This window comes from Camelina sativa, chromosome 7, assembly GCF_000633955.1.
Source record: "Camelina sativa cultivar DH55 chromosome 7, Cs, whole genome shotgun sequence".
In the NCBI taxonomy this organism is placed as follows: domain Eukaryota; kingdom Viridiplantae; phylum Streptophyta; class Magnoliopsida; order Brassicales; family Brassicaceae; genus Camelina; species Camelina sativa.
Window position 1 is genome coordinate 2966150 of NC_025691.1, and position 21949 is coordinate 2988098.

The 21949-nt window shown below is 36.3% G+C and overlaps 4 protein-coding genes and 1 long non-coding RNA gene across 9 annotated transcripts; 3 read left to right on the forward strand and 2 right to left on the reverse strand.

Moving 5' to 3' along the window:
• LOC104700062 (protein RALF-like 19) lies at positions 597-1203 on the reverse strand. The gene has a single exon (XM_010415510.1). The coding sequence runs from the start codon at positions 1009-1011 to the stop codon at positions 679-681; it is 333 nt and encodes a 110-aa protein (XP_010413812.1). The 5' UTR covers positions 1012-1203; the 3' UTR covers positions 597-678.
• Positions 7061-12466, forward strand: LOC104700065 (probable ubiquitin-conjugating enzyme E2 24). Of its 2 annotated transcripts, none has more exons than XM_010415512.2 (9): positions 7061-7462; positions 7980-8657; positions 8764-10172; positions 10308-10445; positions 10564-10980; positions 11062-11125; positions 11270-11409; positions 11576-11887; positions 11983-12466. In XM_010415512.2, the coding sequence occupies exons 3-9, from the start codon at positions 8775-8777 to the stop codon at positions 12202-12204; spliced, it is 2691 nt and encodes an 896-aa protein (XP_010413814.1). In that variant the 5' UTR covers positions 7061-7462; positions 7980-8657; positions 8764-8774; the 3' UTR covers positions 12205-12466. The 2 variants fall into 2 exon arrangements, with proteins under 2 accessions (XP_010413814.1, XP_010413815.1); XM_010415513.2 differs by having other exon boundaries at positions 7980-8638.
• Positions 12461-14371, reverse strand: LOC104700064 (pentatricopeptide repeat-containing protein At2g33760). Its single transcript, XM_010415511.2, has one exon. It carries the CDS (start codon positions 14219-14221, stop codon positions 12482-12484), a length of 1740 nt encoding a protein of 579 aa, XP_010413813.1. The 5' UTR covers positions 14222-14371; the 3' UTR covers positions 12461-12481.
• On the forward strand, positions 16060-17564 carry LOC104700066. 4 transcript variants are annotated; one of them, XR_753510.2, is made up of 4 exons: positions 16074-16537; positions 16792-16884; positions 17022-17376; positions 17464-17564. It is a non-coding gene; the product is annotated as an uncharacterized LOC104700066 (long non-coding RNA). The 4 variants fall into 4 exon arrangements; XR_002032669.1 differs by having other exon boundaries at positions 16060-16537; positions 16776-16884; positions 17022-17552; XR_753511.2 differs by having other exon boundaries at positions 16065-16537; positions 16797-16884; positions 17022-17552.
• On the forward strand, positions 18049-19390 carry LOC104700067 (purine permease 2-like). Its single transcript, XM_010415515.2, has 2 exons — positions 18049-18795; positions 18988-19390. Exons 1-2 carry the CDS (start codon positions 18097-18099, stop codon positions 19342-19344), a joined length of 1056 nt encoding a protein of 351 aa, XP_010413817.2. The 5' UTR covers positions 18049-18096; the 3' UTR covers positions 19345-19390.

Consider the following 21949-nt stretch of genomic DNA (forward strand, 5'->3'; position numbering starts at 1 on the left):
TTTTTTTTTTTTTTTTTTTTGGTAAAAGTTTAAACTACTTCGGAGAATCTTGGCTCGGCGAAAGCATATGCAAGAAGAACCGAATAATCCCATACGGTAATCCTGATGCTTATTTTTACAAAATTTTGGTTTATCTCTCGGATTTTATGATTGAAGCTATTAAAATAGGATAGTACTTACAAGTTGCAACCACTTGATGATATCATAATAATAAACAAGTGGTCGTATTGGATTATAATTATAACGTACGGTCGTATAAATACAACTCTGACGTATGTTTGAAGATACAATGCAAACATCGTCAATAATTCCATTTTTTTTTCAAGTTCTGAACAATTTTTTTTTTTTACATATACAAAGTTTAGTATTTAACTCAATGGAAACATTACCACTTACTTATAGACACAAACAAAAATACAATAATTTCTCCATAAATATATATAAAGAAAAACAACATATGAAATGAGCGTTTATGCACCATGATTATAAATAAAATGAAAAAGATGATTAAAGATAGTTAAGAGGAACAAAAGGTGGCAATATCAAGAAACTATATATACGTAGAAGAACTGGTGTATATTGTTTGTATTCATTTNTTTTTTTTTTTTTTTTTTTTTTTTGCATTCTTTGCCCTCTCGCTTCTTCAATCATATTGTTTGGTATAAATGCTTCTTGAGATCAAGAAGTTTGCCTGTAGCAATGCGTGATGACGCTGCAGCCACGCCTGTAAGGGTTAGCCCTTTTCCTCTTCTTGCAATCGTAGTAAGACCGGCCACGTCGGCTGCACGGCACATTGTTCTTCTTGAGGGCATCGTAACTGATGTAACTGCGCCTCGCGGCTAGTTGGCGCCGGTTGGTCTCAGAATCCATCAAGGACTCAAGCTCATCATCCTCTCCAATGCAACCTTGGCCATTGACACAAGATTTGGTCAGTCCCCACGTGGCATTGGCTGATTCGGCGACTACGGCCAGGGCCAAAAGGCCAAGGATCAACAAGAATTTGATACCCATTTGGTTTTCTTTCTTTTGTTTGATTATGAGATTTAAATGTTTTTTTTTTTAATTCTGGTTATAGAGCTATTATGGTGGATTCTTCTACGCCCTTCCTTGTGAAAGGAGGGAGAAATAGAAGTGATATCGCAGAAGAACAAATGATGCTTTTGTTGGGGATAAAAAAGGCCAAGACAGAGTGTAAGTTTTTGTTTTTTTATTTTTGTGGCTGTTAATTTCGTTTTTTAAGCGTTGGATCTATTTTTAGGATCATTTTTTTTTGTTTATTCACGTCGTTCATTTCTTAGTTTAATTTGTTAATTTTATATGTGGCACTCCTCTTTGATCGGATGTCCAAATTTGTACAGAGATATTCAATTAATTAAAATGTTCCCCCTAGTTTTGCAAGTCTTAGGGCTAATTGAGGAGATATATTTCCTCCTGCATGCTTGTGTGACTTTTTTTTACACATTTTAATTCGTCGAATCACCTTCAAATAAGTGTTCACTTGTTTTAAGGTCTCTTGTTTTAATCTCTTTTTCCAACGATTTGTTTCAGGTTTTACGTTTTTTATTAAGGTGATAATTCTTTTATAAGTAAAATATATAAATGCCCTGAACTCGATCTCGTTTAAACTTCAAACAAATATTTATATTGTACGTATAAATCCCCAATTGTTTGTACTGCTAAATTAGTCTTTTGTAGACATGTATTATTAGCTCAGTTTCTTGTATAGAAGGTTAATTAGGGCGTAATTAAGATTTTTTTTTTTGAGTATTAGAAAAATGTTATGTGGACTGGAATCCATTAAGTGCGTTTGGTATTTTAAATCACTTTTCATTTTGAAAATGTTTTAAGGTTAGCATCTCCTTTATTAATTTTTTTCTTCTTCTTATAATTCTCACATGAAATCTAAGCATCATGTTTTTTTTTTGTCAAAGACTAAACATCATACAGTAGTACGTACTAATAATAGGGATTGAACATCGTGAAACCCTTGACACTTTCTATCCTAATTAGAACTGGATTACTATACGTGATTTATTACATACATAACTATATTCACCTAGCCCTTTGAAAAAGGCATCCTGATCAGAACAACTCATGCATTTTGCATTTATAAATTATGATTCTGCCCCAAAAAAGTGGTATGAAGCATCGTCTTATCAAGGGAGAATCAACTTGGTTGGAAAAGCATCCAAAAAAGCAGAAGCGAATAAAGAGAAACCCAAAAAGAACTGTAATTGGAATTCTAAAAGCTTTAAAATCAAATATAAAGGGCAGACATATCGATGTACTGTTTATCCAAAACTCCAAATCAAGATGAAGTTTTTGTTTCAGCTCCCTTGTTGTTCGTGCTTCTGTTTCGTCAAACCAAAGAAGGGAAAACACAAGGATGGAGAGACAAAGAAGTTGTGATGATCAGAAAGCATCTTCAAAGACAGAATGAATCTTTCTATTTGACTTATCTTTTTTTTTTTTTGTCAATTTTTTTTTGTTACCTGTGTGTCCGTTTCTGATTTTTTTTTTAATATCTAAAAAAGCAAAGATCATTTGTAATTTAACATGTATCCACCTCTTGATGAGTATGTGTATCATCACTTGGGTCTTTGGTAACCTGCTCTTGATATAATTTCTACAACATATTTCTTAATTTGTACATCAAAATTCTCATGAATTCATATATTTAACACTTGTTGTAATGCTATTTTAGGGTATTTTTCAAAAAAAAAGAGCATATAATAACTGATAGTATTTTTAAATATATATATATTGATGCATTAGAAAATAATGAGCAATAAAAACACTATCTGCCAATCACAAATCCTATTATGATCCATCCTCGCCATTTGCTGATCAAAATTGCTAATAAGTAATAACCATATAATACAAATTACTAGACTTGACGTTTGGGAAATGACATATGGATTCAGAAATTAATCTTCAGCTACACGGCACTATTCTGATCTGAAAAAAATGAGTTGAAGAGAGAAGGATGACTGTGTTTTGTAAATTATGGGGACTCAACGGTATCGTTTAATCATATTTTTAAGTAGCCAAAAAGTTTGACGACCAAAAAATAAAAAAGTAGCCAAGAGTTTAAACCCAAGACAGAATAAAGTTTGTCATTGCCTGGCTAAGACCCAAGCTATTCTACAAAAAGAAAAGGCCCATTTACAATTTGAAGAAATTATAGAGGGAAAAAAACAAAAAAAAACAAAAAGTCTCATATTTTGTAACGGAAAATATAAAGGAATTGAAAATTAAGTCCAATTATGTAAAAGAGAACTCAATTAGACTAGAATCGAGCCTGTTTAAAGCATGAGCATTTCTGCATTTGGTACATATTCAGTTTTATTTTTCATTTCAAACCTCAACAATGCAGAGATATCATCGAGCAGATCAAGAGATTTTGAAGAAGAATCGATCGAACTCCACTGGCCAAACAGTCGAGTTCAAGGATCAGGACATTATTAGGTTAATTATTCATGAATATAGATCTAGTCTAGTAAGAAAAGGAAGATTTCATGTCTAAAAATAGTACTAGAGAAAGTGCATAAAACCATATAGTTAAAAATATTTGAATCGTGAAAAAAAAGAAAGTTAAGAGATATAATGGAAAAATTCTAATATTTTTTTNGAATCGAACTTTACTGGCCAAACAGTCGAGTTCAAGGATCAGGACCATATTAGGTTAATTATTCATGAATATAGATCTAGTCTAGTAGTAAAAGAAAGATTTCATGTCTAAAAATAGTACTAGAGAAAGTGCATAAAACCATATAGTTAAAAATATTTGAATCGTGAAAAAAAAAAGTTAAGAGATATAATGGGAAAATTAGAATATTTTTTTTTGGGTAGTGAAGCAATATTGACGGTCCACAAAGTCCAAGTGGTGGGTAAAGAGCTTTACCACCAAAGTAAATAAATAAACTAAACAGAGTTTGTGTCCATTCAAAATGGCACAATTACAAGACAAAAGTGGTAATATTAAAATGTGAAAACTAAAAAAGGTTCCACTTTAAAATAAATCATTGTGCTAATGGAATCTGTTGTCATAACAGTTTCTCCACTTCCTTCACAATTTGCCGCACTCTTATTATTCTATTCACTTAGATCTATAGATGAACACATACCCATATATGAAATGTAAAGCAAAAGCATGGCTGCTGCTCAATAATTATTATTGTTTGTATCACTAGCTACCGTCTTATTTTGCCCTCTCAGAAAACCGTTATACACAAATGGGTGCAATTTTTACCACAGTAATACAAGATTACCGTTAACTCAATCTCTATAATAGTTAATTTTCTAATAGTCTCGTATTGAAACAATCACGACCTGAAGAGTAACGTTTAAACATATGTATTAGTTCTCTCGATATAAAAACGACATGACCGGCCGTGCGTGAGCATTTTTTATGTTTTACACACGCAACATACATTTATAAAACCAGAACCAGATCGCGTCATATGTTTTTGATGTACAAGGTTATCTAAGCAAATAATACTATTGACATCATCAATCATTCATATAAAGTTAGATATATATATATATATATATAAATACACTTGCTCTCTCTATATCGTATGAGCAAGTGTGTTTGTCTTTTAGTTTTTGTTTATCACATTAATTAGTGCGTCCCTTGAATATAAATTTATGTAATGTTCCAAATATCAGATGATTTATTTCCTTAGCATGAAACGAATTGCTTCAATATGTTGAAAAAGAGAACACTTTCTCATTCCACGACACGTATGATTATTTTAATTAGATACTCTTTTGGATGAGCACAAGGGCACCAATATATTGAATAGGACATAAGAGTCAAGTGCGTAAACAAAAATGGCACACTACAAAAAGCAAAAAGAAAGAAAATCAATTTGTAAAGAGAAGTTAGGAACAAGTCATTTTCGTAAGGCCCTTCTCCTAAACTAGTTAATTATAATTATACTAAAAAGTCCCTTTACAACTAGGATAAACATCTTCATCAATCTTCCACTTTTTCCATTTTATTTAGTTAATATATATAGTCTTTATATTTCGCATCATCAGAATTTGCAGTTTTTAATCATTTGATTCGTTGTCAACACAACACAATCACTAATTAACCAACCCATCCATAAATTTCTACTTCAAGCAAATTTATTAAATAGAAGAATATGACTAATATCAATTCACAACTAATATATCTTTCTTTAAACATATAATAGTTTCTTTCGTGCGGTCTGATTTGCTAAACCATAACGAATAAAGAAGATTTAAATCAAATCAATGTTGGGTTATATTGTTTGGTGTGTAACTATATATGTATATGAGTTTTTTATTCTTCCAACATTCTATATATAATCAAGTAATCAAACCAAGGCGTCGTTTGGCTCAAAACCTAGGAGGATGCACACGTTACTACGTTAGCATAGAGTGGTACAATAGCTTGCATAAAAAGCAACGTTCGCAAGTTATCCAGGACTCTAACAGGCATTTTTTTGTGTGGTCAAACCCAAACAAACCTTAAAGTACATATATTTCACACGTGCCAATTTATCAATTGGTCTACAAAAAAACAATCAAAAAGCACTAGCCCTAAAAACGAAGTCGCATCTTGTCACAAATCAATCCAAGTTTTCCATAACCCCACTCAAATATTTTGTTTGACCTTAGAGTTTGTTTGCAAGTTTCAGGTGTTGCTCTCACAAATTGTCAATGTGGCACACATCAATTTCTCAATATATAATCCAAATTTTGTTAGCTCACTAAACACAACTATAGTTCAATAAGAAGTAAGTGATTAATTACATTTTTGATTACTTCCCTACATATATATGTACCAATATTATGATACTAAACATACTCAGTAAATCCAAAAAAAAAAAAAACAGTTTTATCTAAATATAATAGAAGATATTTCAACGTTAACGCTTCATTTTGTGTATTTATTAGAATGGTAAGTTACATAAAATTGTATGATTTGGTCATGAAATGTACTAAGGATATTTTGATTCCCTGCAGTAAATTATAATTACACTGATCAAAAGCAATTTAGCGCTAAGGGGTTAGACATGTGAAATCCTTTAAAGAAAAAAATGTGTATGGATATGAAGAAAAAAAGTGGCACTAACATAATTGGCACTTGGCATTATCCACATCTAACGCCAACCGAAGACTATTAAAAGTCGTTTTGATAGTTCATGGAAGCGTATGTTTCCCCATCTTCTCGTTGACTAAATCTAAATGACTCGAAAACTAAAAATGTTCATCATCGTCTAACCCCCACAAAGGACACGTGACAAAACTCTGCGTAATTGAAATCATACATACATCGATTAATCATATACGTACATAGCTAAAATCGAATATACTATAAGAAAGAAAAAAAAAACTGAACTTTGATCTTTCAGATTCAGCTATACAATATTTTTGTGGTTTATAATTATTATTTTCTTTTGAAGAATAAAAGAACTAAATTATTTAAATATGAATGGAATGCTATTTTAGCTGTCGATGGCATCTTCTGAAAAGGGAGATGAACCATTTTCACCGTCTTGAAGTTCACTAAATTATTATTAAAGAGACAAATTGGTTGCTTTTTTAGACCCATTCTAAAGATAAAAACATTTTATATAGCAAACTTTTTATCGATCTCAACTCTCAAGCATTAGCAATTTCTGATTATAAAACATAGATGTAAATGAAATTCCTACTAATTTCGTATGTGAATGATGTGTGTGCTGTTGTTAATAAATTGATCAATTATGTTTTTTTTTGTTCCTTTTACAATCCCTATCTAATTTTCTACTGTTGATTTGGCTATAAGCCTTGAAAGTGGATTTTGAAGTTGTTTTAGGTTTTAGTTTTTTTAAAAAAAAAAAAAAACAAAATTACAGCCATTCAAAATTAACGTAAATTTTCTAAAAATATACTGTAATAGTTTTGACCTAAAAAATAAAATAATAGCTTAAATTAAGGAAATATAAATAAATATAGTAATCAAAATAAGATGGGTAGGAAAGGGAAAGAAGACGAGGAGAGGAAGAAAAAAAGGGGGAGAGTGATGTGTTGTGTGTGGGATACTACTGATACTGTTGGTATATTCTCTTCTTCTCCACCGAATATATCTTTGCCTTTGCCCCCTTCCTTCGATGTGATACCTAACCACCACTCTCTCAATTCTCATCACACAACCAACCAACCCCAAACCACCACAGCAAAGAAAACAGAGCCCGAAACAGAGAGCCTAAAAGTGTTCGTTTTTTTTCTTTTCTTTTTGCAATGGTTTGGAGGTTTGTTAATGGCGTTATAGACTCTTGGGACTAAACGGGAGAAGGAAGTAGAGTCTGTGCATCTTCTTGATTTCTCACTGTTTCTCCTCCGCTTTAGAGAGGAATAGGCGAGGAATTGAGATTTATAAAAAGGGCTTCTTCTTTTTTTTTCTCGCGTTTGTGTAAAAAAAAACCCTGACGCTTCTCTCATGGTACGTTCCTCCTTGTTTCATCAATCTCTTGTTGAATTACCTTGCGAATTAAGAAAAGGGTCTTCTCAAAGTTCGTAACTTTTACTATCTTTTTCAAGCATGGTTTACTTAGAAAGTAGAAAGCTAAGACCTTTGTGATTCTCCCTGTATTTTGGAGATGACCCTTTAATTACCAAACTTGTTTCATGCTTTCTTCTTTCAAACGAATCTTTCTACATACAGCCTTGGTTGAGATTTTGTTTTGATAAACTTTACATCCAAATTAATTGAAGCTGATCAGGATTGGAGATATCATGGATTTGTGTGTTCACTCTGTTTTACTTTAGTCTCCATGCTTTTTTCCCGAATGCTCAAGTCCAACCTTGTCCTTCTTCTGTTTACAATGAAGTAATCTCTCTTAGGCTGAATGATTGCTCTGATCATGGTTTTCTTAGCTCTAAGAAGCATCATTGTCTCTGTTCTGTCTTCTCTTCTTGCTCTTAAGATTCTAAATAAGAAACAAATGACACTTTTGCAGGTTCGATGGAAATTTGTAAGTGATGGAGGCAAATCTAGTTTACATCACATGAGCAATTAACGACATGTCATCATGATGGTCTCACTATCGCATTGGTGGGAATATGCGTGAATTATTTGTCAAGAGACCGATCTTTTTCCTCACTTCGTTTTTCATTTTGTGAACTCTATCTTGTTTCCTCTATATACTTTGGATCCTAGCTCCTTTAGGGCATATCTCCTTTGGCAAAAGTTAAAATTAAGCAGCAGTAGCAGAAGTGAAGTTTCTCCCATTAGGTGGCTTTGATACAAGTTACTTCACTTTGAAAACTTCAACTTTAAGCCTTAAAGTTTTCTTTGAGGTTTGAAGCTCCACCCTCATTCTAGGGCATATCTCCTTTGGCATTTCAGAGTCCTCAGTTGGCTCACCTTATCTCCAGTTCGAGCAAATCTCCTTTGGCATTATCCGAGTCCACAGTTGGCTCTAGTTTGAGCAAATCTCCTTTGGCATTATCCGAGTCCACAGTTGGCTCTAGTTCGAGCAAATCTCCTTTGGCATTATCCGAGTCTTACAGTTGACTCATATTATCTTTATCTTAGTCGACCAGATCTCATCACGGTCTGTAGTTTAAGTAGACCTTTGCTGTTAGTCCATATCATTCATCTTACGCGCGTATCAACGTAAGCATTTCTCATCAAGGTCAGAGCATTTCATTTTTTTTTTTTTAATATGGCTGTCAGCAATTCTTATATCATTTGTTCTGTTTGGTATTTGAGCACTTGACCAAAATCCAGTTTCATGGCAGGCATCTAAAATATGGATCTTACTGACTCTGATTGGGATAGCTCCAGCGACAGTGGTAGCAGTGAACACGAAGAAGTTGAGTTTTCTTATGGTGGACGAGCTCAGAACATTTTCTCAAACCTTGAAGAGACCATTGGAAAAATCGATGAGTTCTTGTCCTTCGAGAGGGGATTTATGTATGGTGACATTGTGCGGTCCACAACTGAAGCATTAGGACAGAGTGGTAGGGTTATCAACATTGACATGTTTGTCAACCTCGAGAGTACTCATGGTAAGATCATAAAGGAAGTTGATACCAAGAGGCTTCAAAAGTTGCGTTCTATCTCACTCTGTGATTATGTGATTAACGGACCTTGGCTTGGAAGGGTTGACAAAATAGTTGAGCGTGTCTCTGTCACCCTCGACGATGGGTCCAATTATGAGGTTCTTGTAAGCGATCAAGATAAACTTGTGGCCATTCCCCCAAATTTGCTCGAGGATTCTCTGTATTCTTATTACCCAGGGCAAAGAGTTCAGGTAAAGCTGGCACATGCTCCCAGATCAACAACATGGTTATGCGGGAACTGGAGGGAGAACCAGGTTATGGGAACTGTTTGCGCTGTAGAAGCAGGACTTGTCTACGTCGATTGGGTTGCCTCCATCGTAATGGGGGTTGATGGGAATTTAACTGCACCTCAAGCTTTGCAGAATCCTGAGACTTTAACTTTGTTACCTTGTGTTTCTCATGCAAGTTGGCAGCTTGGTGACTGGTGTATACTCCCTAGCTCTTCTCACTCGGATACAGCAGAGCGACAAACTCCATATGTGGCTGCCTACAATCCCAACGAATGCCATAAGACATTCCAAAAAGGGTTTAACAGAAATATGCAGAGCTCAAGTTTGGATGAGCTTTTTGTTATTACGAAGACAAAGATGAAGGTTGATGTTATGTGGCAAGATGGTAGCTGCAGTCTGGGAGTTGATTCCCAACAGCTGCTTCCGGTTGGTGCTGTTAATGCTCATGATTTTTGGCCCGAACAGTTTGTTGTGGAAAAGGAAACCTGCAACAGCAAAAAATGGGGAGTTGTGAAGGCTGTTAATGCAAAGGAACAAACTGTGAAGGTACAATGGACAACACAGGTAGAGAAAGAAGCAAGAGGTTGTGTTAATGAGCAGATGGAGGAAATGGTCAGTGCTTATGAACTGCTTGAGCACCCTGATTTTGGATTCTGTTTCAGCGATGTGGTGGTCAGGTTACTTTCACAAGGAAAAACTGATCCAAATGCAGATAAAATCGTCGCTACAGAGACGAAACGCCTACTTACAGAGAGTGACTACAGTGGTGCGTATTATTTGTCAAGTATTGGTGTTGTTACAGGTTTTAAAAATGGTGCCGTGGAGGTGAAATGGGCCAATGGTTCTACTAGTAAGGTATGCATTATACTACTTATACTACTCAAAGAATTCTCAGTTTACAATCAACGTTTATATGCTGAAAAAGTTTACTCCATTGAAGTAGCAGTAAGTTATATATATGCTGTGAAATAAATTCTCTTGATTTTTCAGGTTGCACCATGTGAAATTTGGAGGATGGAAAGGTCTGAATTTTCCAACTCTGGCAGTATAAATTCGGAAGGCACTGTTCAAGATCTAAGTCAGAAGATTAGTCAATCAGATGAAGCATCTTCAAACCATCAGGAAACGGTAAATCACTAACTCATATTTTTGGGGTGTCCTAAAATATACCAGTTTATTCCCAAAGCAATTAGCAGTGGACTTTATTCTATATCCTTGGTGACTTATATGATACATGTATGTTCAGGGTCTGGTGAAGCTCTACAGTGTTGGTGAAGGACGCAACAAGAACATTCCGGAATGTAGTTCATTTTTCCTTCCAAAAGCTGCCATTGGGTTTATCACAAACCTTGCATCAAGCCTTTTCGGTTCTCAGAGTTCCACTTCGCATTCACGTTGCAATGATTCTGAAGATCAAAGTGACTCTGAGGTCATTGTTCAAGAAGTAACAGAATCATGTGACATCTCTGAATCAAATTCAGGTGAAGTTCATATGGCCACGATGGTCAACTTACCTACTGAAGGTAAAGAAATTACCAAGACACTGGACTCAACTCTTCTAGAGAGCAGCAGGGAACTTGTGAGATTTAGACAGTTCGATATGGTTAACGACTGCTCGGATCATCATTTCCTTTCTTCGGATAAAGGGTTGGCACAATCTCAGGTATGAGACCAATAACATTGTTTTCGATAACCAACACTTAATATAGCTAAATGACACTTTTTACATTTTCATCTCTTATAGGTCACAAAGAGTTGGGTGAAGAATGTCCAGCAAGAATGGAGCAATTTGGAGGCAAATCTTCCCGGTTAGTTCTTTTCTTCCAAATTATTTTTTTCTCTGTTGATTCCCTAGGGCTTTGCCAAATGATGGTTTACAGTTATTGCATGTTCTAATCTTGTGTTCGGTTATAAAATCACTGAATTTCATTTTTTTTTTTTGTGATGAATAGACACAATATACGTGCGTGTGTACGAGGAAAGGATGGACCTTCTGCGTGCAGCCCTAGTTGGTGCTCCTGGAACACCATACCACGATGGACTTTTCTTTTTTGACATTATGCTTCCACCTCAATATCCTCATGAGCCACCAGTGAGTTTTTTCACTGCTTTAACCAAGCAGACTTCTGTTTCTTGCCAATTCCAGATTTATAGCACTATCATGTGATCGAAAATGCAACTGTTGGTTGTTTAAAAGTGTTATGTGGACTAAAACAAATGACATATTGTTAATTTTTTTTCTCCCTCTATGAATACAGATGGTACATTATCATTCAGGTGGGATGCGACTAAATCCTAACTTGTACGAGTCAGGAAGAGTCTGCCTGAGTCTGCTGAATACATGGAATGGCTCTGGCAGTGAAGTATGGAACCCGGGGAGCTCCTCCATCCTTCAAGTTCTTCTTTCATTTCAGGCTCTTGTTCTGAATGAGAAGCCTTACTTTAACGAAGCTGGCTATGATAAGCAGCTGGGCCGAGCTGAGGGAGAGAAAAACTCAGTGAGTTACAATGAGAATGCATTCCTCATCACTTGCAAATCCATGATCTCATTGCTCCGCAAGCCCCCAAAGGTATGCTTCTGTTGCAACTTGCAACAATTCAACACAAAATGAAAATTACCAGGAGAGGCCTTTTTTTAATCGAACTCTGTGATCTTGCATTGTAGCATTTTGAGGTGCTTGTGAAGGATCACTTCACAAAACGGGCCCAGCATGTTCTGGCTGCGTGCAAGTCTTATATGGAAGGTGTCCCTGTAGGATCATCAGTGAACATGCACGAAAGCTCAACCACAAATTCCACCGGTTTCAAGATCATGCTCTCCAAACTCTACCCAAAACTTGTGGAAGCATTCTCAGAGATTGGAGTTGATTGCGGCCAAGCGGATTGAACTGGAATCATAAAGGTCGGTAATGTTCTGATGTCATATCATCTTCCTAACAACCAATAGTTGCTGTATAATATCAGTTTGCGAGGTGGGTAATACCTTCCCCATGTAGAATATGTTTTGTACTTCAACGTGTGAGAATAAAACTGCTGTAAAATAGGCTCATCTTGTATGATAATCTCATCTTGTATAATATCCAAGGGTTCTAGTTTTGCAAGAACTATGTACCGTATTGTATAATAAAAATGAAACACTCGTGTTTGTATGTATGTTGTCGTCCTTACCAATAGTCCAGACATGAACAAGAACCATTTTGAAAATGGTGGAACCGAAGCTTATCTCGCACTATGATCTGCCTATTGGATACAATAGAAATGTACTTGAAAGCAGAATGACAATCCTCACAGATGCGCAGATTCTTAACAACTGTGATGGCCACATCTACAGTTTTTAACAACCCGAATGCTACAGCCAGCTTCTCGCTGTGGTATCTAAGCGCAAACTCCTTTTCCTCTTCCTCTACTTGGTGCATCACTTCTTCAGAAACTGGTGCATACCCAATTTCCTTGCACCGGCTCATCAAAGTTTCCAGATACTGATAAATTTCTTTAGTCTCTTTATGAGAGTCATCACCCATACTGAACATATATGTCTTGTTTTCGACTTCAATTACACTATAGCCGACCTGTTTTCTAATGTTACTCCTCATCATTCCATCTTTTATCTGTGATACCTCATCTGTTTTGCCACTCAAGGCATACATATTTGAGAGCATGACATGATGACCGGGGTTTTCTGGCTCAAGAGCTATGAGACGCTTGGCGATTTCAACCCCGAGATCGTAGTTCCTGTGCATCTTACAAGCTCCAAGCATCGCTGTCCACAACGCTGGAGCAATTGCTTTCCCTGTAGCATCGAGTTGATGTATGAATCTATAAGCTTCGTCCAAAAATCCAGCCCGCCCAAGCATATCTACTATACAAACATGATGTTCCAATCCTGGGATCAATCCGTAGCTCTCGGTCATTCTCTTGTAGACCGAACGTCCTTCCTCAACAAGTCCAGCATGAGCGCAGGCCGACAAAACAGCTACAAATGTTACATTATTAGGGACAGGACCATAATCATCTTCCATCTTATTAAACAGTTCTACTGCTTGTTTGCCATTGCCATGAGTACCATAAGCAGAGATCATAGCCGTCCAAGCAGCGACATTAGTTTCCTTCATCTTGACAAATACTTCCCGGGCTTTCTCCACATCACCGCACCTAGAATACAAGTTAATCAACGCAGTACCAAGTTTTACATTCAGGTTAAGACCCTCACGGACAATGTACTGATGCACCCAAGAGCCAAAACCAATGGCACCAGTTTGTGCACAGGCTGAGAGAAGGCTCACAAACGTAGCTGAATCCGGTTCAAGCCCTGATTCTCGCATCTGGTAGAACACACTAATCGCATCTTCAGCCATCCCATTTTGCTCCAACCCAGAAACCAATGAATTCCACGCGACAATAGACTTCTCAGGCATTATATCGAACACTTGGCGTGCAGCTTTCACATCACCACACTTTGAATAGAAAGTAACAAAAGCAGCCTGAACATAAGTATCCAAACCAAACCCAGTAACCACAGCATGACAATGAACCCCTTTTCCGATTCTCAAGGCAGAGAGATCAGCGCAGGACTTGATAACGGAGGTGAAAGTGTAGTTACTCGGAGAGACGTTAGAAGACATCATACGACGGTAGTAAGCAACGCAATGCAAAGGTAGACGAAGCTTAGAAGTGGATTTGATGACTGAATTAAAGAGGAAGTCATCGGGAAGAGGAACAGAGAGGAAGAGAAGGTGAGTATAGGCGATGGCTCGAGCGGAACAAACTAAAGTGATGAGCTTTGTCAAGAGACTACGGCTACGACCGTAACCCGTTACAATGAGGTGAGCATGAACCTGTTGAAGTTGCTTTACACGAGGACCTGCTCGAACTATAGCTTCGTATGCAGCAGAGTTCGCTGCCATTGAAAACTTGTTAGATTCATGAAGATTAGTTGAAGGGTTCTAATCTTGTTAGAGTCATCTCATCAGTGAAAAAATCAAAAATCAAAATCTTCAAATTCGGTCTGGTTCAGAACCGGATGAGTCTGCGGGATCACACCGGTTTGCAAAATTAGTGATGGTCTTGTCCGGTTAAATAGTAAATGCTAGTATAAAATTTGGTAGGGTTTATGAAATAATCATGATACAATTAATTACTGGCTAGACGCTAACACTATGAATAGAAAGGTGTGTTTCTAAAACGGTTAATGGTCTTAAGAAACTACCAAAGGCTAAGTGCATCCAAGAACTAAATGGCTAAAGCTGCTATATACGTATAATTGAAATAGCAAAGACACCCAAAAACATATAATAGACCATTGTCATTGGACTGGTTCTCTCCATCGAAATGAATCTGTCGTGCCAAGCACTAAACAGTATTTGAAACATATCTCCTAAACTAAAGTAAAAGAAGTACAAAAACAAACTATGAGACAAATTCTTCCAAATCTTATTATAACAATATCTGTTTGTTAAGAGATAAGACAGCTGCCAAAGACTTAATGATGCTTCGTCATTTATCTTCTTCTGCAACTTGATGACCAGTTTGATCTAGAAACAACTAGAAAGTGACGATTGCTAATTTGTTGTTTTATGGATCTAGTATGTGGTAACTTTTTTTTTTTTTTTTGTCGGCAACAAAATTTCATTAGATCACATAAAGGATAGACAAATTACATCCATGATATTACATAACTTGTTTTACTTGTTCTGGCTTGCTTTGCTAGCTGATCAGCAATTACATTTAGTTCACGGGAGATTTTAACAAAGGAAATCTTAACAAAGGAGCTACTAAGATTTCTAGTATGTGGTAACTTTTAAAATGATGGAATCAGCTGATAAGTTAAAAGGGGATTTTATTATGAAACTGACTGATTGTTTAATTGTTGTTTTATATTGTGGTATAACTTTAAAAACTGGTGGAAATAGCTGAAAAGTTAGGGAAAGATCTCCAATATTTACCATCTCATTTTTTAGTATGAAGGTTAAGAGGAATATGAATACAGTTCCTAAACTCTAACTAAAGGAGAATAAATGTTTTGTCAAAAATGGTTTGTCATTAAAAAAAAAAATTAAGTGAGGATAAAATCAAAATTTCTTTTAGGGGGTAAAGTTAGTGGTAGATTATCCAAGTCATTTAATGGATATAGAACTGACACTTAGGAAAATAAAATTTACTAAAATAACTTTTCATATAGTTATATTTTATGTATTAATTATATGTTATACTTTTATCACAACCACTTCCACCCCTTACCACCACCACCTTTAGTAACATTTCCGACCACCATTTCCGGCCACCATTTCCGGCCACCAATTCCGGCGACCAACTCCAACGACTTTTTAGTAATATTTTTTGGTGATATTCTCTGGCGATCAACTCCGACGACTACCTCTACCGGTTACCTCTGCTGGCCGGCTACCATTACCATCATCAACCACCACCTATCAATACTAAATTGATAATTTTTTCTACTCCTAATCCTAGTTTTCTAATTTTTAAATAATTAATTATTTTTTTCTATAGTTTTTTTTTTTTAGGTCAGTGAACAAATTCACCCTTAACTAAATATATAATAGAACAAATAGTGGAAAGTGTCACATAAATAGTATTTTTGACAGAAAAAAATACAAATGAATAGGTCTTTCTTTAGATCTGATCTGTACTCTTCACTGATTTTTTAGTTTGGATCAATTATATCATCGACTTGTCAATATCAAAGTTCCATAAAAAGCATATAAGCGACAAAGTCTATCAGTCTTTCTTTTACCAATTTAAGAAAATAGTTTGTACACGATCTAAAATGTGTTATTGTTTTCGCAATTATACAGAAAGAAACAGCAATTGTTTTCCACTAAGCCCAATTAAATTAGAAAAATATTGGATAGTGAATTTAGAACAATTTTTTTATTTTTGAATGAGAACTGATTTAAGTCCGGTTCTTATTGATATGTGTCTGCTTATTGTTCGATGATGTTTTAATACTTAAAAAAAAAATTATATCGACTCATTTATTTTCTTTTTTCTCTATCTTTCTCGATAATATCTCTGTGAGATCGACCATCAGAACGACAATCGGAGGAGATGGATGGGTATCTGAGGTGATCGGACGTTTTAACATAATCTCCACCGTCGCCGAGTTACAACGTCGACTGTGGTCAGCGAATCGGCCAGTCGATTCATGGAAAACGATGAGTCTCCTTCACCAAATCGAAGTTTATACAATTGTCTTTGTCATGGTACGTTTCTATTTCTGTTTGTATGAATTAGTTTTTTAGAGATTTGGGTATTTGATTTTGAAAATTAGGGTTCTTCGATATCCTAATTTATTTATGTGATAGGCATGATTAAACTTAGGATTAATGAAATTATCCATGATTGAAGATGAGTTTAGGCATATATTGTTTGTTTCCATCGGTCTTGTCTATTGTTTGAGAGTAGGAGATTGGAATTAATCTGATCATCATGGCGATTAAGTTTACTGGTTTGCCAGGTTAGTGTTTAATGAAGATCTGAGACAAAAGACCTCAAGAAGACCTCAAGAAGAGACAAAAGAAGCTGAAACCATCGCTTCTTAGTAGTAGTGGTAACGAGTTCGGTTATTTTCTTTTTTTCTTTTTAAACTTAGCTCTAATAATGCAGTTTGTGATTAAAAGTTTGTTACTCGTTTCTATTTAATTGGGAGTTACTGTGAGTGACTTTGTGGGTTTTTGTGTAATGCAGTGAGAGCTAACTTTGAGTTCTTGAAGAAACTTGGTGTTGATTGGTGGTGTTTCCATGACATAGATATAGCACCTGATGGCAGTACACTTGAGGTAATAACTCCAGCTTCTTACATTGTGCGATTGTCAAGCAGCATGTTATCGTAATCAAATAGCCATCAAGTTCTTGAAATTCTTCTGGTTCTGTCTGGCGATTATGGTCTTGCGGATCTCTCTAACAAAAACTTGGAGTTACGCTGCTGCTCAAGTGAAGAAGGCAATGGAGGTGACACATTACTTGGGCGGTGAAAACTACGTTTTCTGCTACTCAGGAAGCTGCGTCTCACTTAGAAGCGTTGGGTTGTGTATTGACAGAGGTTTCTCTTTTTCAAATTTCTTTGTCTCTGTTTTTCATTTTGTATGTTTTTTATTGTGTCCTGAGATTTCAGTTGGTAAATTAATAGGTCTCTCTTCCTTCGTTCTCCCTTGGACTAGCAGCTTATGTAACTTCAATATTCATGTATCAAATGTACAATAAAAATTGATTATTATATTATTAAATCTTATAATCTTAAACATGTTCTCCCAATAACCAATTTCTTAACAAAAAATCTAAACTAATAATTTTACATTATTTTCATAATATTTTTACTCTAACAACACCCAAAATTATTCTCCCAATAAAAATGCCCTAATAACACAACACACACTACTTTAGACAAGTACAAACGACAACCGTTCTTTTTTTTATATATTTAAATTTGGTAGATTACAAAATATTACAAAAAGGTGTGTAAATGATAAATGCATTGTACGAAAAATATCTAAAACTTCTAAATTTCTACAATGATTTAGAAGGTGAATGAATATGTATAGAGAGAAACAAAAGTTTGGGGAAAAAGGTCATCACTATCGTGGAGACGAAAGGAACGAGTATACACATTAATGCAAATTAATGGCCAACCTTAGTCCGCCCACTAGTGTGTAACTGTGTATATAAGCCTTACCATATTCTTTCTACCTGAAGTCCACAACTCTTTCTTTGATGCGACACCAATTCTAAACAAGCACATCATTGGCTGAGGCGTAAGAAGAAAATGGTGATGAAGATGAAGAGCGTTCGTGTGATCATAAACTGTATATTCCTAGCGATTGGAAACTGTGGAGGCCCTCTAATGATGCGTCTCTACTTCCACAACGGTGGTGAAAGGATCTGGTTCTCTAGCTTTCTCCAAACTGTAGGTTGTCCTCTTATCCTCTTCCCTCTTCTCTTCTCCTTCCTCCGCCGTCGTCGCCTTGTAAAACAAGAAAAGACTTCACTTTTCCTCATGAAACCTCCTCTCTTCATCGCCTCTGTCGTCGCTGGTCTGCTCATGGGCTTTGACAATTACCTTTACTCCTATGGATTAGCTTATATCCCTGTTTCAACTGCGTCTCTGATCATCTCCGCTCAGCTAGGTTTCACTGCTCTGTTTGCGTTTTGCATGGTGAAGCAAAAGTTCACACCTTTCACTATAAACGCCATTGTTTTGCTCACTCTTAGTGCCGTAGTCCTTGCCATTAACTCCGATAGCTACAAGCTTGCGAACGAGACACACAAGGAGTACGTTGTTGGGTTCCTCATGACCGTTGGTGCAGCTCTTCTCTACGCGTTTATATTGCCTCTTGTGGAGCTTAGTTACAAGAAATCTCGTCAAGGAGTCACGTATACGCTCGTGCTCGAGTTCCAGATGGTCTTGTGCTTTGTTGCCACTTGTTTTTGCCTCGTGGGGATGCTAGTTGCTGGCGATTTCAAGGTACAATATGCTCTTGATCAAAAACGAAGATCCTTGCGTTAAGTTTTGACTTTTTAAACCAAGAGGAGGCTACCTCTGAATTGTGTATGAAACCCTAAAAGGAAGATGTTTGAATTTTGTTTAGGAGGAAAGCTTGCATTTTTTTTAATGCTTTTTCTAATCAAGAATTGGGATCTTTGAATTTATTGGCAGGTGATAGCAAGAGAGGCAAGAGACTTTAAGCTTGGAGAGTCTTTGTACTATGTGGTGGTTGTGTTCACGGCCGTGATCTGGCAAGCGTTTTTCGTGGGAGCTATTGGGTTGATCTTCTGTGTATCGTCTCTGGTCTCTGGAATTATGGTTAGTGCTCTGCTTCCGGTGACGGTGGTCTTGGCTGTCATTTGCTTCCAGGAGAAGTTTCAGGCGGGGAAAGGTATCGCTTTGACTCTCTCCCTCTGGGGATCCGTCTCTTACTTCTATGGACAGTTTAAATCCGGTGAGAAGACTAAGGCTCAAGAGACACAGGAGACACAACTGTCTCAGCTTCCAGTTACTGATTCTGTAGCCTAAAAAGCACATGACATGTCACAGTTTGTTTCTATTAATGATGTCTGTAAAAATCAACAAAGTCAATTTCTTTGATAATTAACATCTGTGGGATCACCGGTTTGCTAAATTAGAGATGATTTTGTCCGGTTAGTTGAAAAGGCTATAACTTTTTGTGGTCTTAAGAAGCTACCAAAGCCTAAAAGTGCATCATCCAAAAGCTAAAAGCCTAAAAACAAAACAATCAACAAATTAACAATCGTTCACTTTCGGTTCTTCCCATCGAAATGAATCTATCGTACCAAACAGTAAACAGTATTTGAAACATATCTCCTAAAGTAAAAAGTAAAAGAAGTACAAACTATGAGACAAATTCTTCCAAATAGTATTATAACGATATATGTTTGATAAGAGATAAGACAGCTGCCAAAGACTCAGTAGTGAATGGGAGTGGCGTATTTGTAAAAAGTGGGACGGTTTTTTATGGATGTGATTTGAATTCACCAATCAACATAACTTTTTCAAGATGCGGTGTTTTTTATTTTGTTAATAAAAAAATAATAGTTTAAAGTGCGGTTCAGTTTTTTAAAGAAAAACTGAAAAATGCATTGAACAGTAGTAATGCTCATATTTCATGTGTTTTGGATTTTTAGGTCCGAATAGTAACCGTGGATTTAGTAATTAGTAGCGCGGGACAAAAAATTTGCTAATGCAGTACGGTCAACTGCGGTACGTGCAAGACAAATGTATTTGTGGGACAAGTACAATTATTCTAAAATAAGCGGTACAAAATAATATTTGATTGGTGAAAAACAATTAGCAGTGCGGATTTCATATTATTTTATTAATAACTAGTATAATTATATATTTTAAGTTGTTTTGTATTAATAAATAAATATTTAATTTTTGTATATATCTAATATAAAGTATAATTGTATCATAGATTTTGTACAAAATATATTTAACATAAGTGAACATAATTGTATAAAACATAACATAAATAAATAAATTTAACTCTAATAAAAAATTCTTATAGATTATATAAACCTGCCCCATGAAAAACTTTTGGACCATATTGAGCACTTTGAAGATCTGGTGACCAGTATCAAGGCCAATGGAGTAACTGAGCACTACATCTACTGCAAACTCTTCCCATACTCACTTGCAGGAGAAGCATCTCAATGGTTAAAACAGTTGCCAGCCGGATCTTTGACATCTTGGCAACAAATTAAGGTTGCTTTCATTAATTACTTTTATGATGATGCTATGTCTGATGAGTTGAGAGTCAAGCTGTCCTCCTTCAAGCAAAGACCAAATGAAGCTTTCAAGGCAGCTTGGGTGAGATTCAACGCTTATCAGAGGGATTTTCCACACCATGGTTTCTCAAGAGTTCAATTGCTGAATATTTTCTTCAGAGGGTGTGATTGGGAGTATCAGTTAGCTTTGGATGCTGTAAGCCATGGAAATTTTAAGACAAGATATCCTGAAGATGTTGAAGCTTTGATTGAGAATTTGGCCTCCAACAATAGTACTAAAAGAGCCGATGCTGAAAGAAAGAGATTACATGGAGGATTTGATGTAAACCAGCTAGCTTCTGTTAATGCCAAGCTGGATTCGGTGCACAATCTTCTAGTGGGTAAGAAGTCAGTCCAATTTGCTGCTGAGGTTGAGACATTTGAGCCAGAGCCAGAGAATACAAAGGAGAATGTCAACTATGTTTATGGAGCTGGGTATCAATGGCAGAGATTCGGTAATCAACAAAGCAACAAGCCTTACAGTGGGAACTCTTCAGGGTATACTCCCAAACATGACTACCAGAAGCAGCAACAAGGGAGCAACTTCACAAGAACCTATGGGAACTCATCCTATCAGTCTCCGCCTCCACAGACTTCCTCTGAGAGTAGAATAGAGGCCATGCTTGATCAGATTCTTCAGGGTCAAGAACAGTTAACAGTGACATTCAATGGGAAGATTGATAATGTCTACAATGAGCTTACTGGGAGAATTGATGCATTGAATATTCATGTTAAGAAGATGGAGAATCAGGTTGCGCAGACTGCTGGGTCTGTGAAGAGGCAAGATGGTTTTCTTCCTGGAAGAACTGAATCAAACCCCAAGCTTGCTTGCAATACCATATCGGTAAGAGATGAAGATGCTGGTGCAATTGTTTCTGCAGAAACAGAAGAGAAATTGACAAATCTGTCGACTCCAGATGATGGTGTCGATCGACACCAACTTGGTGTCGGTCGACACTCATCTCAGACAGATGTGGAAGTTTCAATATCTCCGGTTCCAGCAGCTGTTGAGAGGGTGTACAAGCCTAAGGTTCCTTTTCCAAAGCCAAGAAGGTCCAAGCAGGAGCTTGAGGAAGCTAGATGCAAGAAATTGATGGATAAGGTAATGATTGAGATACCTTTAGTTGATGCAGTCAAGTTTTCTCCTGGACTTAAGCGGTATGTGAAGAGAATGATGTCGAATGGTTTGAGCCCTGAAGAAGGAGCACTGCTTACCAAGGATGTCAGTCTGATTCTTTTGAACCAGCCTCTACAGAAAAAGAAAGAGAAGAAGCAAGAGGTGGTTGTCTCTAAGAAAGTGAGTGCAATGATTCAGTGTAGGACTGCAGAGAAAT

Bases quoted from the DNA above. Each gene is read 5' to 3' on its own strand.
- LOC104700062 (XM_010415510.1), bottom strand. From the start codon at position 1,011: ATGGGTATCAAATTCTTGTTGATCCTTGGCCTTTTGGCCCTGGCCGTA.
- LOC104700065 (XM_010415512.2), top strand. From the start codon at position 8,775: ATGGATCTTACTGACTCTGATTGGGATAGCTCCAGCGACAGTGGTAGC. The intron at 10,981-11,061 runs GTATGAGACCAA...CATCTCTTATAG, and splicing joins AAGGGTTGGCACAATCTCAG to GTCACAAAGAGTTGGGTGAA. The intron at 11,126-11,269 runs GTTAGTTCTTTT...TGTGATGAATAG, and splicing joins TTTGGAGGCAAATCTTCCCG to ACACAATATACGTGCGTGTG.
- LOC104700064 (XM_010415511.2), bottom strand. From the start codon at position 14,221: ATGGCAGCGAACTCTGCTGCATACGAAGCTATAGTTCGAGCAGGTCCT.
- LOC104700067 (XM_010415515.2), top strand. From the start codon at position 18,097: ATGGTGATGAAGATGAAGAGCGTTCGTGTGATCATAAACTGTATATTC. The intron at 18,796-18,987 runs GTACAATATGCT...ATTTATTGGCAG, and splicing joins TAGTTGCTGGCGATTTCAAG to GTGATAGCAAGAGAGGCAAG.